The sequence below is a fragment of the Mobula birostris genome, chromosome 7 (genome assembly GCF_030028105.1).
Source record: "Mobula birostris isolate sMobBir1 chromosome 7, sMobBir1.hap1, whole genome shotgun sequence".
NCBI classification, from domain to species: domain Eukaryota; kingdom Metazoa; phylum Chordata; class Chondrichthyes; order Myliobatiformes; family Myliobatidae; genus Mobula; species Mobula birostris.
This window is the reverse complement of record NC_092376.1, coordinates 139,929,666-139,947,930: the sequence shown is the minus strand read 5'-3', so window position 1 is coordinate 139,947,930 and position 18,265 is coordinate 139,929,666. Positions and strand designations below refer to the sequence as shown.

General features: G+C 36.6%; 1 protein-coding gene across 1 annotated transcript in view; it reads left to right on the top strand.

The window, feature by feature from the left end:
* LOC140200834 (pro-neuregulin-2, membrane-bound isoform-like) overlaps positions 1-18,265 on the top strand; it is a 137,939-nt gene that overhangs the window by 99,389 nt on the left and 20,285 nt on the right. Inside the window, exon 5 of the mRNA XM_072264464.1 lies at positions 7,014-7,084. Within this exon, the coding sequence (XP_072120565.1) occupies positions 7,014-7,084 (71 nt within the window). The remainder of the gene's footprint in view (positions 1-7,013; positions 7,085-18,265) is intronic.

Sequence of the window (18,265 nt, the reverse complement as noted above, 5' to 3'; positions counted from 1 at the left end):
CCAAAATAAAACAACCAAGCACTCATTTTCATTGACTCTACAAAACTATGTCCTGTAGCAATTACTTCTATACTGTATTTTCATTTTTCTAGAGCAACATAAAACAAAATACAGCCATGTATTTTTAGATCATACTGTGGAACAGCTCAGCACAGTACAGCTACTTCAGCCCATGACCTTGTGTTCAACTAATTAAGATGATGCCAAGTTGAACAAATAACTTGTGCCTGCTCATGGTCCATATCACTCTTATTCTTTGCATATTTATGTGTCTATCTAAGAGCTCCTTTTCAGCCTACCTCCAGCACTCTGTGTTATGTAAAAAAATACTTGCCCCGCACAACTACAAACTTTTTGCCCTCACCTTCAACGCATGCATTAGATGTTTTGCACCTGATACGAATATGGATAGGAAATGTTTGAGAGATATTGGTCAAACACAGGCAGGTAAGATTAGCATAGATGTTCATCTTGGTTGGCATGGACAACCAAGGGCTTGTTTCTGTTCTGCGTAACGTATGAATTCCAGTACCTACTGTATGCTGTTATTGCTGACAGCTTCCATCGCTCGATAAAGCAGGAGCACTTGAGCTTGGGGCTTGTGCAGCAAATCTGTGAAAGGGGCTGGTGATTTGGCATCAGTGAGGAGAAGACCGATAACCGTGGCCTTATTTTCATCCCATAAGTTATGTGCAAACTTTCCACAGCCTCCCCATCTATTGTTTTGATAAAGAGCAGAAAAATTAAAAGTAAAGATTCAGATTTAAACTGAGATCCAACTAGCCAAGAATCCAACACTTTAATAGCATGTGTGCCTCACTCACCTAACAGTGATCAGAAAATACCTTTGATGGATTACTTTACGACTAAGGGAAAAGGAAATGATTGGTTTTAAAACATGGTTCTATAACTGCCACATCTTCTGGGGATCCTCTTTTGGTATATAGCTAGCAGTAACAACACAAGCAACATAATCTGATGCATTGTGTTGCCATGAGATGGTACAACTTACTTTTCACTACAAAGCTGGCTTTTTTCTCCCCCACAAAAGCCAATAACATACGTAACAAGTGCCAGTATTACCTTGTTGAGAGGAAACTTAGCTCTATTGTAGAGGTGTAAATGGTGGAATATCAAGCTTATTCTGCCGAGGTCATACCTGCAATATAAAAGTAAGATTTGTCAAACAAAACAATAACATGTTTCAATATGAAATATTGAAAGCATTTACATGATAAATCAGTGGTATACCGATCAGTGCAGATTTTGCAAGATCCCATGAAGTTATAATAGACTTAACCTTATTTATGATTCGTTTTACTGTACGTGAAACTGAAAGTGAAAAAAAAAACTGTAGAAATATTCATGTTATTCTATGTTGGGAGTGAGAGCAGATAAATGTGCTTAACTGCATAAAATCCACAAATAAGCCATCCAGAAATTGCTGTGTGATGCAAAAATTGAAGATATAAATTGTAATTATTTCTAAAGAAATAATGTTACTGTACGAGTGTATGTCTTGGTTAAAAGCATTTAATACTAACTTGCGAGCTAATAGGGCTGAAGTGTTCTCTGTGCTGCCCAACTAATGTGTGTTTTTCAAAGGTTATTGCTCTGACTACCGAGTTACCAAGCATGTGTGTCTGGGTCTGATCTGGGGATAATGACAGAACAAGTATAAACTGATCACATCATGACTAACATAACCAATCATGATATCATTCTGTGTGTTGCTTTCACGTTACTGACCTGCCAAGATACTGGACACATGTTCTACTGTATCTGTATCTTTAAATAATGTGTCTTAGTAATTAATCAGTTTCAAAAGATAAATCAAATGAAATATTGGCAACCATGAACATGGATGATCAGATATACTAAATGCCTCCTGTTCTTTCCTGTTTGCCTATGTAAATAACAATCAGATTAGGTTTGTCTAGCCAGTCTGACAATCAGTTTGATTGATTAATCAGGCTGTTCAATTAATCCACCTGAAGTGCTGGATTGGGAAGACATGCTCTGTCTGAAGGAATAAAGCTTTAAGATAAAATTCATGCCAAGTCTTGCAAAGATGAGCAATGGAACCGTCTGCCTCACAGAGATAAATTCTCATCAATAATGTGATTGATGAACAAGTCTTTGTGTCACTTCCAATTGGTTTAGCTCTTGTCCTGCCCTGCCCTCAACAGCATCAGAGTTGAAAATAGAACCAGATCACTGAGTTGCAATAATTTCACTAGCCATTAATCACAGTATGAGCTAATAAACAATCAGGTTGTGACATAAATCTAGTCACCAGTCAATATGAAGAACTGGCTTATTAGATTGTTGGAGCATGGTGTTTTAAAATTCAAGATTCAAAATTATTTTAGTTATCTCCAGTCCTCAAATATGAAAGAGAACTATATAATATTTACTCTGGATATGATACAGCACAAAAACACAATAAGGAACATAATAACAAAAAAATCCAAAATAAATATAAATACATAAGACATCTTCTATCCATAGAGTGATTGTATGTCCATTAAGTGATGTTAGGCCACAGGAGTGTCTGTACATCAGGTGACTGACAGGAAATGATAAATTAGTGGTGGTGAAGGGTGTGGAGGGCTGGGTTAGTGGGTGGAGGTGTTGATCAGCCTTACTGCTTGGAGAAAGTAACAGTTTTGAGTCCAGTGGTCCTGTTGTGGATGCTACGTAACCTCCTCCCTGATGGGAGTGGGACAAGCAGTCCATGAGCAGGGTCGGTGGGATCCTTTAAGATGTCACGGTTTCCGACACTTTTCTGTATATATATGTCCTTGATGGTGGGTGTACTGGTGCCACGGATGTGTTGGGCAGTTTTGACTACCTGTTGTAGAGCCTTCCTGTCCACTGCAGTGCAATTTCCGTGTCATGCAGTGATGCAGCAGGTTAGGATGCTCTCTACTATGTATCTGTAGAAGAACTTTAAGTATAGATGTGCATAGTCCAGCTCTCTTCATCCTCCTCAGAAGGTAAAGGTGTTGATGAGCTTTCCTGATTTGGTGAAACCAACTCATTCTTCAAAAATTAAACAATCTTATAAAGGGAGCTAATAATTTCCTTTGATAAAGAATGCATTCTGAAACTCAAATTTACATTTCTTAAATCTCTCTTTGTTTTATTTCATCACCACTTCTTTCCTTTTGGACTTTCCTCCTTTGCTGGTGCTGAGTTCTGCTCAAAGTGCCAATACAGTGCCGAGTGAAAGCTTCCATAATGAGATCCTCCTGCTATCTCACTGAGCTCTACTGTGAAGAAACTGCCCAAATCTCCGTCCAACTGTATCTGCAACACCTTTTCCAAAGTCGCTTGCAGCCCCGGTCCTGTGGGTTGATACACAGTATTATCGTTTATCCCTCATCTCAGATGGGTTTAGTTAGTCAATCAAGCCACATCACTTTTCACTCATTTAAAACAAATCAGGGCATATCCTAATACTTTGAATTTCTTTTGGATCAGTCATCAAATGACCATCACAAGCATAGATTCAATTAATATCCTTCCATAATTTGAACAGGAACATCAGAGAAGTAATTTTTCAAATTTTAAAGGGTTTGTTTCAAAGTTACAGCAGATGATTCAGGGATAAAACCCACATACATCCTCTCACAGAAAGCCACTTTCCTGCCAAGATGTGGATATTTTCCACTAGATTCTTCTGAACATGTGCTAGTCAACTGTTCACAGAATATACTTTTATATTTTACACTCTCCAATAGCATAACTCTTTCACTGGATGTGACTGGCCCATTCTCTAAGTCACTCTGCTGAATTACCATTCTACTACTTGTCACCTTACATAATACTGAGATTGGGAATTTAAGTAGTAAATCAGAGAGAAAGGCACATATCACACTCAGTGACAGAATAATTTAATAATTGTCCACAAGCTCCAACAATCTGCGTTAAATATTTTTTTAAGTTAGAGCTTCTGCATTAGTAGGATAATTGCAAAGGGCTATTTTAATAACTCAATTCATGTTCATCTTCAATTTGGAAATAAATATTTTCCTGCAAACTTTGCAGAGAACAGCATATAACACATTAAACAGTGTCCAGTTATCTCAGCAAACTTTGGGATTAGCATTGATCATAAATTACAATAGAAGCAGAAAGAGCTGGAAATATATAGCTGCCCAGGCAGCATCAGGTGAAAGGTTAGTGACTGAAACATTAACTTCTGTCAATTCTGGCTCTCTCTCCACAGATGCTGCCTGACCTGCTGTGTATTTCCAGCACTCTGATTTTATTTCAGATTTCCAGTTTTTGGTTTTTCAGCTTTCATAAATTGTACTTTTATTTTGGCTTTCCAGACTCTTTAATGCTCCTTCAAAAGCTCCACATTCTTCAATTCATGTATATATTATGTATCATACTTTCTTTCTCTGATGATCAAATAACCTTTGTCCTGGCTGCCACACTTCTTCATCTGCAACTTTGCTGCAATTAACAATTTTGTAATGTGCTTCACTACTGACATCAGGAACAGGTAGGACCAGCTTCTTTTAGGTGGTTTTACCTCTGATCCTTTCCATTCTGACTAGATACAGCTGTATTTATGATAATTTGGCCACTGTGGTTCTTTTTTCAGCAGTTTTAATTGTGACTATATACTTCCTAATTCCACTGTTTATTGGTAACATTGCTCTTCCGTATATAAAAGGGCATACAGGTAAACTTTATTTTTGTGTACCACATCAACTCATTTTATGAGAGTATTTAAATAATACTCTCAACATAATACGGATCATGTCTCATTTTGATTGTTTTTAGAAGATGCATTTGGAGAATTTTAACCATACTACCATCAGAATATTAAAAAAAATTTTGTTACAGCTATTTTTAATAGTTTAGATGATAAATGTCTTACTTGGAAATGTGAAAGAAGCAGACACTAAATTTCATGCTCAAAGATGTGTGTGTGATAAAAATGAATATTTAAGATAAATTTGAAACAAATGAAAGAGCGCACAACTTGGACTGAAGCAGTCTTTTGAATTGTACTCCACTTAACGAGCCCTGTAACTGCTAAAGTTGCTGTGTTGACTTATATAGTTACATCTAATCATACTTAAATTTGTAGTTACAGATGTATGGAAATGATAGTCTTAAAAGATTCAAAGATGTTTCTCATTAATTGTAACAATGTTTTCAATTACCTGCTGACATGAAATTCCCTCTTGAATAACCTTCAATTATCCTTTCAGAAAATTCCTTCCAATTCTAACCCCTAAAAACAGTTTTTCCCATGTCAACTTTAATTCTTCAGCTTAAATTACTGGCTTCCTATGATCAACTATTCAGCCTTCTAAATTTTAAGTTAATCATCTCTATTGTATCCTTTTAAACAACAACAATTTAATAGTCTGATCACACAACAGTTATCCCTCATAACTGGATCTAAGAAAATCTATTTTTTCTCTCCAACATTTTAAAGCTTTCTTAAATTAGATAAGAATGAACATAATCCAACTGGTGCTCACTTGACAGATTATATATATTTAACACAATTTTCTGCTTTTTCTGCTTCTGAATATAAAACACAAAACCACATTGTTTTATGAACTGCTTTCTTAGCCTATTTGTACGGTGGAAGATTCGCTTACAAGTATTAAGGCTTCTTGTCCTTAAGTACCCTTTAAAGTTGTATCATTTTGCCTGCCTCACTTCCTCCTTTCTAACAAAATGTACAATCATGGGCTTTTCTGCTAGAATTTCTTCTGTCAAATTTATCGGTTTATACCTAAGTCTATCACTCTCAGTTTTCTTTATTATTTCACTTCAATGTTCTCTATCATTTGCAGTCATCAAAATTCTCTGAGCTTTGTTAGTTGGAAGCTTGGAGGAAAACGTCTGTACACTTCTTTTCTAATCCAAGTAAAAATCAGTTGCAAAATTTTATAATTTATCCCCTAGTCGATGCTCTATCCTTATTCCCAATATCCTTTATATTCCAGGAATTAGAATTTTGTTAAATATCTTAAAATGTTCTCCCTTATCAAGCTTTTGAAAACTTATATCTGACCTCACGAACACTGTCAGCTACTTTATCAAATTCCCTCTAATTATTAAAATAATAATTTTCTCAAAAGTAATTATTTCTGAAAGCTTCCCCCATGTCACCATCTCTTCAGATTTAATTGATAGTTTTATTGCATTGTGGTGAAATATTTTGTGTTTGTAAAGTTTCCTTCCAATCAAATGAAAAGAAGGATTAATAAGTTTTTCAAAACAGAACTGCACTCTATACATAGATTATTGCCTTGAATATACAGGAAGGGAAAATAGTATTGTGAAATCTCAGGTCCCACATCCTAATTTAATTTTCCTTAATATAGCTAAAGAAGTAACTCAGAGTCATTTTCCAAGAAGCTTTTAAATGAGAGCATGTTCCTTTTGAATTCATTGCATGTAGTTGGTTATTATGAAATGACTATCATTACAAAAAATCTGCAGCCACTGACTAATTACCTTGTATATTACATTATTACAGTTGTACCTTAAATTTATACAAACATTCGGCGTACCAGACAATTTATATTTTCAGCATCTGTTGACATGACAACTTCATTTAAGAATTTATCATTTTGTGAATCAACATCACTTTCATGGTAACCTGTCTTTGCAATTTGAATTATTTCAGGTTTTATAGTTTTGACTATACTACAATCCTCAGAAGTATATAGTGCAGTTTTAAATTGTACTGAACCACTAAACAAAACTATTTATTCCAAATTACTCAAACTAATTTTACTGAATTTTAATAAATATAATGTCTTGTACTTATTATTGGATTTCTAATTTTTCCTCAGAGTTCCTGCCTTCACTGGAACTATTAAAAGGAATAGTGATAACATGCTATTTGCAGCTTCTTTGCATTCTCATTGATGGCATGAATGATTCACAGGGGAATGAAGTTATTTTGCAACTTCAACCTAGCATTTGCCTACATTTGTTTTGTGATTTGTCCCCTTTTCCTCCCCCAGATGCCAACCTGGATTCTTCGGACAAAGATGTTTGGAGTCTGAGCCCTTGAGAACATATAAACCCGATCTAAGTATGTTATGTAAGGAAGTGTTGCACTACTTCTAGGTATCCTTGGTGACACCACTGGAGTTATGAATTTTTATGGAGGTATCATATGAAAGCAACTAGGTTAAATAGGCTAGATTCTGTTGAAAGCTTTACATATGCTGTTGATTGATCCAGTGGTCTCACCAATGTTTATCGGATGTGTGTCCTTGATTATCCTAATGTTAAATCCTTTCTCTCTTCTTTCTTTCTCTATGGTTTTTGTTTTTGTTGTCAGGTGTCCAAATGAATTTACAGGTGATCGCTGCCAACACTACGTAATGGCCAGTTTCTACAGTACGTCTATTTCTTCTCTTCTTTAACTAAAGCATGCTATTGCTAAATCATAGCATGCTTTTCTGCTGCTGCTCTCTATTAACAATGCTGTTACCTGTCCTTTCCTGTATCGCAATCTTTAAAAACTGTTCAAAAACTATTGACCTTATACTTCCTAAGAGTAGAAGAAGCAAGTGAAATTGGGATGCTAGGACCACATAACCTGAAAGAAAATTCAGTCAAGTATAAATTGAGATATCATATTTGACAAATTACTTTTAGTTTGTTTATTTTTAAATGACACAAATGATTATATATAGCAAGAATAGCATTTCAATAGATACTACTCTGGGATGTAAGTAAATCTGAAATTCTCAAATGCTAATTAATCAGGTCAAAGATTACATGATTTTCGTTGACTGTATTATTTGGTCAGGTTAACCATAGTTATTGTGCATAACTCATGTGAATACAGTAAGGCTCAATTTGCACACTTAACTATTTATGTAATTAAACAGAAGTGCAAGTGATACAAATTGTCACGGCCAATACAAAAAATGGCTAGTTTTACCTATTCCTATAGTAGCACACTAGTTTTGACAAAAGAGTAGTACTATCTGTGAGGCACAGCTTTATGAAGTGACTAGTATATTTATTGAAAAATATTTGGAAAACTATTAAGTCGAGGTTAGCGTACATTAAAAAAAAGATCATTAATGATGATAAATCATGACAAAGCTCTGTCATGCTTTTCAATCAATTGTATGATTACATCAAGTTGTTTGGAAGAAAAAAGTAATCTTTGCCAAATCCTTTACAGTTTTACTTGCACCTTAGCAGGCATCTAAAACTTATTAGGTCCAGACGGCTGCAAAATATAGGTAAATGTCTATTCTGTACATGATCAATAAAATCAAAACGTCACTAATAAATTGTTAGTTCAAAATTGAAAGAAGTATTTTTTCTATGACATTTGCATGCAGTTCTGCTTCAGTTATTTATTTTATGCAAAAACAAGTTTGCAAATGGTTTATGTTGTGTTTATGTTTATCTGAATTTGTTTGTGAAACCAGCTTCCTATCGTCATTCAGTAAACCAAGCAGAAATATTGTGGGTGTACTTGCCCAATATGACAGAGGTTTCATTCAAGGCAGAGGAAAAGAAAAGCCATTATTGATTGTACAATACTTAAAGATCTATTTTCCTGATGCTATAAATTCTTATATGAATAATCCATTCACTTCTGCTAAAAGATGTCTTCACAAGAACAGAAATCTGATCTCTGTAAAACTAAGTTGTGATTGTAATTTAATGTTTAGATGTTGATAAAGTGAAATTCTATGAAGATATATTTAAAGACAACTATATTGTATGAAGTATGAAAATGCACATTCTAATGAAGGCAGAATGAAGCGGAGTACTTTAAAATAAATAAGAAAGAGCTAATAAATTACCATTCTAGTTGAATATTTGGTCATTTATATTTGTTTCTTCCTGAGTTTAGTTCCAAATGCAGTATCACATCTAATTTATTGCTTCGGTTACAATGGGGAAAAAAGTCTTTGATTAAAGCAAATAATTTTAATTTGAAAGATAAAAATCTAATTCCTATTTTAATTCAAAGACTTACCAATGCTCACTTAAAAACTTAAAGCTTTCATCATTCAGAGCTAAGCACACCTTCAAACAAATGTCTGGCAGCACAATGGCATGGCTAGGAAATCTGCAGCCTCGTGAATGCAGTAGCCCAGGTTCACTTCTAACCTCTAGTGCATTCTGTGTGAAGTTGCACATTCTCCTCGTAACTCTCCAGGTGCTCCATCTTCCTCACATATCCTAAGGATATGTAGATTAATTGGCCAATATAAATTGCTCAGAGGATAGCTGAGTATTGCTGGAGGGTGGAGGAGTTGTTGGTAATGTGAGGAGGATAAAATGTGATGATTGTAAATGGGTGCTGGATAGTTGGTTGCCATGGAGGTGGTGGGCGGAAAGGCCTGTTTTCGTCCTGCATGACACCATGACTTGATAATGCTGTCAGAGGTCACCACTCATTCGCGTTGCCTTTTATCTTCATCATTCCTCCTTTTAACTCCTAGCCTGCTCTTACACTAACATCATTACCTTTGGTTACCTGTCTTTCTAGAACACTACCCTTACCTCAATCAATACTACTGACCTTTCTTCTACTATTACTGAGACTGAGAAGAGACTATAAGTTCCTCTTCACTATGCATAATTACTTTCTTCTTACCCTGAGTGTTAACTTGATGTGCCCACAATGACACGCATTCTCATTTCATATACCATCACTAGCTGACCAATTGTATGTAGACAGCATCCCTTCCAACTCTTGCGATTAAATGATGGAAACCACATGACAATGTAAACATACATTTAGTTAAATATAGTTTACTGGAAAGAAATGCAATCAAAATTTGTATTTAAATTAGTTTTGGCATGCTAAGTGATATTTTAAAATTGGGTTATGTGAATTGAATCTCATATATTTGAAACTTAGAGAATTTTTCTATGACATTTCAATTCACATTGAGTGTTTTAGTCACATTGGCAAGTTCTGTAACCTGTTTAACGTAACTAAATTCCATCAGTTGGTATGAATGAGACACAGTCAGGAACTAGAGTCAAGCTTTGAGAGTGTGAAGGCCCCAGAAAGTTTCCAAACATTAACAATAACCAAGACAGAAGCTGGTTCAGGAATTAATTCTGCATATATCAATAAACTCTTTATACAAGATCTTGCTGGCCTGGCTCCCTAGCATTGTTCACGGTTGTTCCATGCCCTTACTTACCCAGTCCAGACAGGGAGGTCACTCACAGTGCCCTGCCCCATAAACCTGAGTTAGCAGAACTGGCCTCAGAATGTGATGAGGCTCTGTTTCTCCAAAACATCACAGACAGCTAGCTATAAAAATTATAAATGACCTCCATAATTTTAAATGTTTCAATCAATTAGGGGCATTAAAAATTAACATTGAGGTAAAGAATTCTTAAAAATTAAACTTTTTAGGACAGTTAACTAAGGCACTTAAATATATAACTAAGCAAAAAGCAAAATAATTAAGGAAGTAATTTGCCTTCTCATTTGTCTCTGAATCGTTTTTACTATCCCCATCAATGGGATGTGAACACCTGTCAGCCTTTCAAATCCATCAGCAAATTCTGACTTTTTGATTGCATATGCAGACACATCTCAGCACCGTAGTCTAAGAAGATATACACCCATATTTCCACTCCAAACCAGCTGAAATAGCCAGCAAGCCTTTAAAATAAATGAAAATACAAAAAGGTATAGTGATATAACAACAAGCTGCTTGGATGTTTCCATTATCCTCTGAAAATTGTCATCTTAAGATCAGTTGAATACACTGGCACAGGATAGCATTAAGAAGTACCCTGGCTGGGAGACTTCAGTACCCTGAACGAAGAGTGGATTAATAACACTATGGCTGGCTGAGTTGGTCAAATTCTGAACAGATTTACTCAATAAACATTTTCAGGATAGGGTGTAAATCACACATAAGATGCCCTTTTGATCTTATCTGGAGTCAATTAACCCCATTGCAAGGCGACAATACAAATGGTCTAAAAACTCATGTTTCGCTGCATCATTAAAACCGGCCTACGCAGAATGTTCAGAATGTTATCGGAAAAACATCAAGAAAGACCAACTCATCTGCTTATTTGTTTCGTTATGTATATTACATAGATGCTAATTTTATGTTGTGAAAACCTTAACCAACATTGAATATGCATATGTTGGTCTAAAAGTTATCCTTCTGACCCGATTTCCTGTCAAGCTTTTTTTAAAATTATTCACTAGAATCAAACTGCAGTCATCCTGTAATTTAACAAGCTTTGCTTAAAAAAATACAACTAGACACAACCATTCTACATGAAAACCAATTAATCTTATACTTATTTTGTGGTTTACCACTTCGTATCTCCAAACGTGGGAAAAACAAACAGTGCTTTAACTCTTACAAGCCTCAAACTATTAATTTACAGCCAACAGGTATGATTTTTGTTAAAATCTGCTCTGGGAAATTTATATCTGCATTCAAATACTAAGTTTTCATTCATCATACCTATTAATGGACCTAATAGATTAATCTACACACCATTCTTCAAACCTATCTGCCTTCATTAAATAATAATCATTCATCTTGTAAATCAAATTAATGGCTTTGCCACTTGGGCAGTAATTTGAAGAAGCACATTGCCTGTCCATTTGGAACATGACTGCATTTTATTTCATGGCAATATATGTAACTTTAATGTTGATGCACAAAATTTGGTGCTCTATGTGGGTTAGCAGTTAAGCAAGCATCCTTTAACAAAGTCAGTGAAAACTGCTTGGCAAAAGGCAGAATTCATCCAAGTAGTAGAAATTTTTCAGTGCAAGAACAATGTGGATGCTTCTCCCGTGTCTCAAAATAAAACTTTCTTCATCTGATCAGCTGTCCCTCATCCATTAAATTGTCTTCAGATTGCCTGTGCCCCTGGAACAGCAGGCTGTCTGTCAGCAGTTGTATAGCACTGACAGCTTGTCATTTTTACTCTTTTGAAGGCTGGACACGAAAATTGTTTGTTTCATCATCAGGTGGTAGTCTCATTTTGCCCACCATCTGCCGGGTGAGCAGACTCATTTCAAAAATAACCTGCAAGTTTCAATTCTTCTTTGGGAAGGATAATTGAGGTGAATTTCCCCTGGATACTTGATTTTCAGACCAAGCCTAGATTTATTTTGAAAGCTTTGTTTTTGATAACAAACATAATTATCATCAACTATAAGTTACAATTGGATCACATATGACTCAAATCTAATTATCCTAAAGAAATAGTATCAAGATAGCTTTATATGAAATTTATATAAGAAAGTTGAGCTCTTTAAAGTTATTGTAGTCAATTGAGAGAACTCTTATAATTTCCTGCCATTTCTTATATATTGTTGGTATTTTTAATATTTATTAACTGATACCAACATAACTCTTTACATCCCTATGCCAAGGTTCTTAGTTTACTGTTCAGTAGCAGTGAAGAGGTGTGATTTTCAAGATGTGGCTCATAGTTTGCATGGAGAGTGAGCATCAGGTAACCTAACTGCATCCTCAAGGTGGAGGCTATAAAACATCTGTATTTCCCATTGGAAATACAGATAGATATTAATAATTAAGAACACAATTGCTTGCAAATATAAAATGCATATATAAAATCCCATGGTTTGGAGGATACATGATAATTAGAACAAACTACATAGAGTTAATTCATTTTGCCATTTTTAAGGTCTTGACCTAGAAGTGAACTTGCACTGAAACGGTGCACCATCTTTGTTGTATCACCAGTAATGTACCATTTTCATGTGTAAATATTGCACAAGAATTTCAAATTTTAGAAGATGCCACTTGCACATGATAACACATTGAGCCCAAGAGATTCTATGAATCCTGTGCACTGACGGAAACTAACCTGCATGCCCACAAGCTGTAAAGAAGAAATGAGGACCAAGTTCCGCCACTACCAGAAGTTGCCAGGCACCTTGGCAAGCATTGACAAAGACAACATCAGTGAAGCCCAGAAGTGGATACTGCACTTCATTGAAAATGATTGAGTACCCAAAATGCTCAGGAACCCAATAGCTGAATTGAAATATCATCAAAATTGCTGGCCTGAGGGATAAATATTGATGTTACACATCTGGTCACGATGACTAAGAAAAATTTATATACATTACATACCCCAAATGCTGGAGGAACTCAGAAGGCCAGGCAGCATCTATGGGAAAAAGCATAGTCGACATTTCGGACCAAAACTCTTCTGCAGGACTGACTCTGCAGATTTTCTCTTTTTGGGTTTACATTACATACCTATGGTCATTTGTGAAATCAGCAACAATTTGAACCACCACACTTTCCACCAATACTGGGCAAGCTGTTGTCTTTCTTTGAGGAAGGACTGCACAGAACTTCTTTCACCTCTTAGGATGAAAGAATTTGTGCTCCCCCCACTTTAATTCTGTATTCAAGTCAATGAGCTAACCCAAGCTGAAGCTCTACTAGTTGTGGTCATCTGTCTCAGCCATCAGCAACCTCTTACACAAACATCTTCACCTTGGTCAGAGCTGCTAGGTTGGCTTTGGAGAGCTGGAGGGCAGGTTGGTGGTGGAGAAACACTGTATTAAAAAGTAGGACAAACAAGGGTATCTGGAAGGCTGATATTAAAGGATTAAAGTAATACACAATAGCTTGCAATAGCCTTTGCAATTTCGTATGTGGATGCAGGAAAGCTACATAAGTGCAATTTATCAAGTCTTAACACTTATCATTCCTTAATTCTTGCAATTTGGGAAAAATAGAAAGCTTACAATCTTTGCAGAAGAGGTTATTTCAAGGAAAACAAAATATCCATATCCTTTAATCATTTTGATAGGAATGCTTCTTTCAGTTACTCTGTGCTAAGCCCTACTTCTGTTTGGCCACAATTAATGAGGCTTTGGACCATTCCATTGGTTCAGACTTCCTTGGAGAGAGACTTTTGAACACTGACTAAAAAATGAAGTCATGGAGGAAGATCCTAACCATAGGCTTTTGCCAAGATTTAGCATGGAGGATTATCAGCTATGTTGAAATAATAATACTGGACATAAGAACTCTCGTTATGGACTGCTACTGATGAAGTGTGTAATCAGTAGTACATTCAAATGTGGTAACCTTGGATGTCAACGTGGGACTTTCATTTACATATTATTAAAACAGTGGTTGTATTTCCTCTATTAAGGTAGAGTTGCCCTTCAAAGGATGTACTCAAGGGTATTACAGCTGGTTCCTTCAGTTGCTATAGTGGTTAGGATACCAGGCTTAGTGAGACAGGGACAGACTGACTTAGTAATCATGTAATTTGGAGTCCCTATCACCAGCACTAAATTGGACAAGCATCTAGGTTACTTTCCTATAATTCCACTCCAGATAGACAACACAATGTTTGCTGATGGACAAATTAATACTTGGAACAAACACTCATTTAATGGAATTAATCCAATATGTATTTGCAAATATCACAGGTTTGTCCCAGCTGTTCTCATTTGTACTTTTTCTGGATGTGGCCCACGCAGAGTGAAAGCACATGGACACAGATCAATTTCACTTGGAAGATGCTTATCGTTGATTGTGTCATGGCTCTGCACAGGGCCATGCTAGTTACATACACAAATATTTCAAGCAAAAGCTGTATTATGAAACATGCATAAAATGGGACTTTTTTTTTTACACAAAATTTAACTGCAATGTGCCTTAAAATGCAACACAATTGAATCTCTCAGAAGCAGAAATTCCTTTGCCCAGATATACAACTGCCAATATTAACTGTGCAACTAAGTAACTACACCCTAACTGTAGTCTATCAAGATTATATTTTTATGTATAGGAACACATACAGTACATCTATATAACCTTAATCAAAAACTTAAGTTCCAAAAAAACCCATGGTGATTTACTAGCTAGTGAATCAGACTGATGTCTTCTTGTAAATCAGAAGTGTCTTTCCTCAAACTTATTCTCTCCATATGTATTATTTGGAGAATGTATTGAGTTTTGTAATCATCCACACATCAACCTAGTTCATGTTGTACCTTTGATCTCCTTAGTCCCATCGACGTGCACCCAGATCATAGCCTGTCCCCCATCCATATACCTACCACTTAAATGTTGAAATGAAACCCATATCCACCATTTGTGCTGGCAACTCATTCCATGCTGTCACCCAACATTAGAAGAAAAATCCTGCTTACATTTACCTTATCTGTACCCCTCATTATTTTGTATATCTCTATCAAATCTCCCCTTATCTTCTACATTCAAGGATAAAAGTCCTGACCTATTCAAACTTCCCTTATAACTCAAGTCCTCCAGACCCAGCAACGTCCTTGTAAATTTTCTCTACATTCTTTCAGTTTTATTTACATCATCCCTGTAGGTCGGGAACCAGAACTTCACACAAAACTCCAAATTAAGCCTCACCAACATCTTACTCAATTTCAACATGTCATCCCATCTCCTGTACTGAACACATTGACTTATGAAGGCCAAAGTGCCAGAAGCTTTCTATAAAACCCTGTCTAACTGTGATGATACACTCAAGGAATTACTATGGATCTGTATTCCCAAATCCTTCTGTTCTACTGGATTCCTCAGTGCCCTGCCACTTACTGTGCAAGTCCTACCTTGGTTTGTCATCCCAAAGTGCAACATCTCAGACCTGCCTGCATTAAATTCCTTCTGCCACTTTTCAGCCTATTTTTCCAGCTGGTCCAGATCCCACTGCAAGCTTTGATAGCCTTCCTCACTGTCCACTACCCCCCCAATGTTGGTGTCATCTGCAAATTTTCAGATCCAGTTTACCATATTGTCATCCAGATTGTTGATATAGATGACAAACACCAATGGACCCAACTCCGATTCCTGTGATACACCAGGAGTCGCTGGCCTCCAGTCGGAGAGGCAACCATCTCCTACCACACTCTGGCATCTCCTGCGAAGCCAATGTCCAATTCAATTCACCTCTCATCTTGAATACCAATTGACTGAATCTTCTTGACCAGCCTCCCATGCAGGACCTTGTCAAAGGTCCTTGCTAAAGAACATGTAGACAACATCCATTACCTCGCCTTCATCAATTCTGCTGGTAATTTCCTTGTAAAACCCAATACGTTTGGTTAGATATGACCTACCACGCACAAAGCCATGTTGCCTATCCTTAATCAGTCCTTGTCTATCCAAATACTTAAATATTCAGGCCCTTAGAATGCCTTTCAATAACTTTGCCACTACTGATGTCTGGCTCACTGGCCAATAAATTCCTAGCTTATTTTTCGAGCCTTTCTAAAACAGCAGAATAACATTAGCTATTCCCTGACCCACCAGCACCACACCCACAGCTAAGGATGTTTTAAATATCTCTGCTAGGGCCCCTGTAATTTCTGCACTTGCCTCCCATGGGGTCTGAGGGAACACCTTGTCAGGCCCATGGGATGTATCAACCCTCATGTACCTCATGACAGCAAGCATTTCTTTCTCTGTAGTTTGAATAGGGTCCATGACCTTGCTGCTGCTTTGCCTACAGACTCTGTGTACTAGATTCTTTCTCTCCCAAATAAATAGAGATGCAAAAACTCCATTTCAGAACTTCCCATCGCTTTCAGCTCCATGGATAGATTACCATTCTGATCTTCCAATTTTCTCACTTGCTATTCTTTGCTCTTAGCGTATCTGTAGAAGTTCTTTGGATTCTCCTTCACCTTGTCTGCTAGAGCAACCTCATGCTTTCTTTTAGCCCTTCTGATTTCCTTCTTAAGCGTTCTCTTGAATTTTTTATATACCTCAGGTACATTTGTTCCTATATGCCTCTACCTGCTAGGCACCTCCTTTTTCTTAAGCAGGGCCTCAATATCTCTCGAAAACCAGTGTTCCATAAACCAGTTACTTTGTCTTTTATTCTGACGGGAACATACGAACTCTGTACTCTCAAAATGTCATTTTTGAGTGCCTCCTACTTATCAAGTGCACCTTTGTCAGCAAGCAACCTTTCACAGTCCACACTTGCCAGACCTTTCCTGATGCCATCAAAATTGGCCTTTTTCTAATTTCTAATATCAGGTCAAGGGCTAGACCTATCCTTTTCCATAATTACATTGAATCTAATGGCATTATGATCATCAGATACAGTGTTTCCTGACACAAACTTCTGACACCTGCCCTGTCTCATTTTCTAATAGGAGATTAGGAACAACATTTGCCATTCTTTAGTTCTCTGGGACCTCACCTGTGGACATAAAGATCTTTGTCAAGTCCCTAGCAGCCTCCACCTTTGCCTTCCTCAATAAGCTAATGCAGATCCCATCAAGCCCTGGAGATTTACCCACTTTAACTGTTCTAAAAACCCCAAACCTCCTCAATCCTGATATCAAGATGCCCTAGACTATCAGCATACCCTTAACCTCACTATCCTTCATGCCCTTCTCCTGGTGTATACTGATTTAAGATACTCCCGACTTCTCCAGCTCCAGGGATAAATTATCTCCTTTGCCCTTGAATGGTCTTTCCCATTTCCTATCTCCACTTTTCTTATGAATTTATGTATAAATTGCCTTGGGGTTTTCCATAATCCTACACACAAAGTGCATTTCAAGGTGCCTTTTAGCCCTCTTGATTCCCTGTTTCAGTTATTTAGGGGTGCTTGAATCACTGTTATTGAAGGGCAAGGGATATTTTGACATTCATCCCAAGTAAGATTATTCAAAACATAAATTCCAGACATTTTGTAGGTACGTAATGGAATGATAATCCAAATATTACAATGTTAAATGTGTTCTGTTCATTTGTTTGTACAATAATTATATAACTAACAATTAGAAGCAGGAGGGGCTGGCAGAATGGCAGAAATTATGTGTGGGTTCTTCAGATTACATGATAAGGTTTCAGAGATTTCACAACAATTCCATTGATGCAACAGCTGACGCATGTGAGAAAGGGATTTTAACAAACATTTTCATAGCTATCAAAGTAACTACTATTACATAAACCTGCATGTTCTTAGTGATTTTGGTGTGCATGTCATAATATAATATTTTATAATCTAGCGTACATCTCAGAGGAAATTATTTACTCTATACGACAACATAACTTTAAACAATCCAGATTTCCCAGATAGAATTTAACCATCAAGAAACATAGCACTCAGAAAGTTCCACCGATCAGTCCTCAGCTTCAGCTGAAATATTGGTGCCATCAAAGCATGGTTGAAAAGCAACTGACTTCAGTAGCTCTAATAATAGCAAAGGTGGACATGCTTTCTGTTCTTTGCTGGTGGCCAGAAA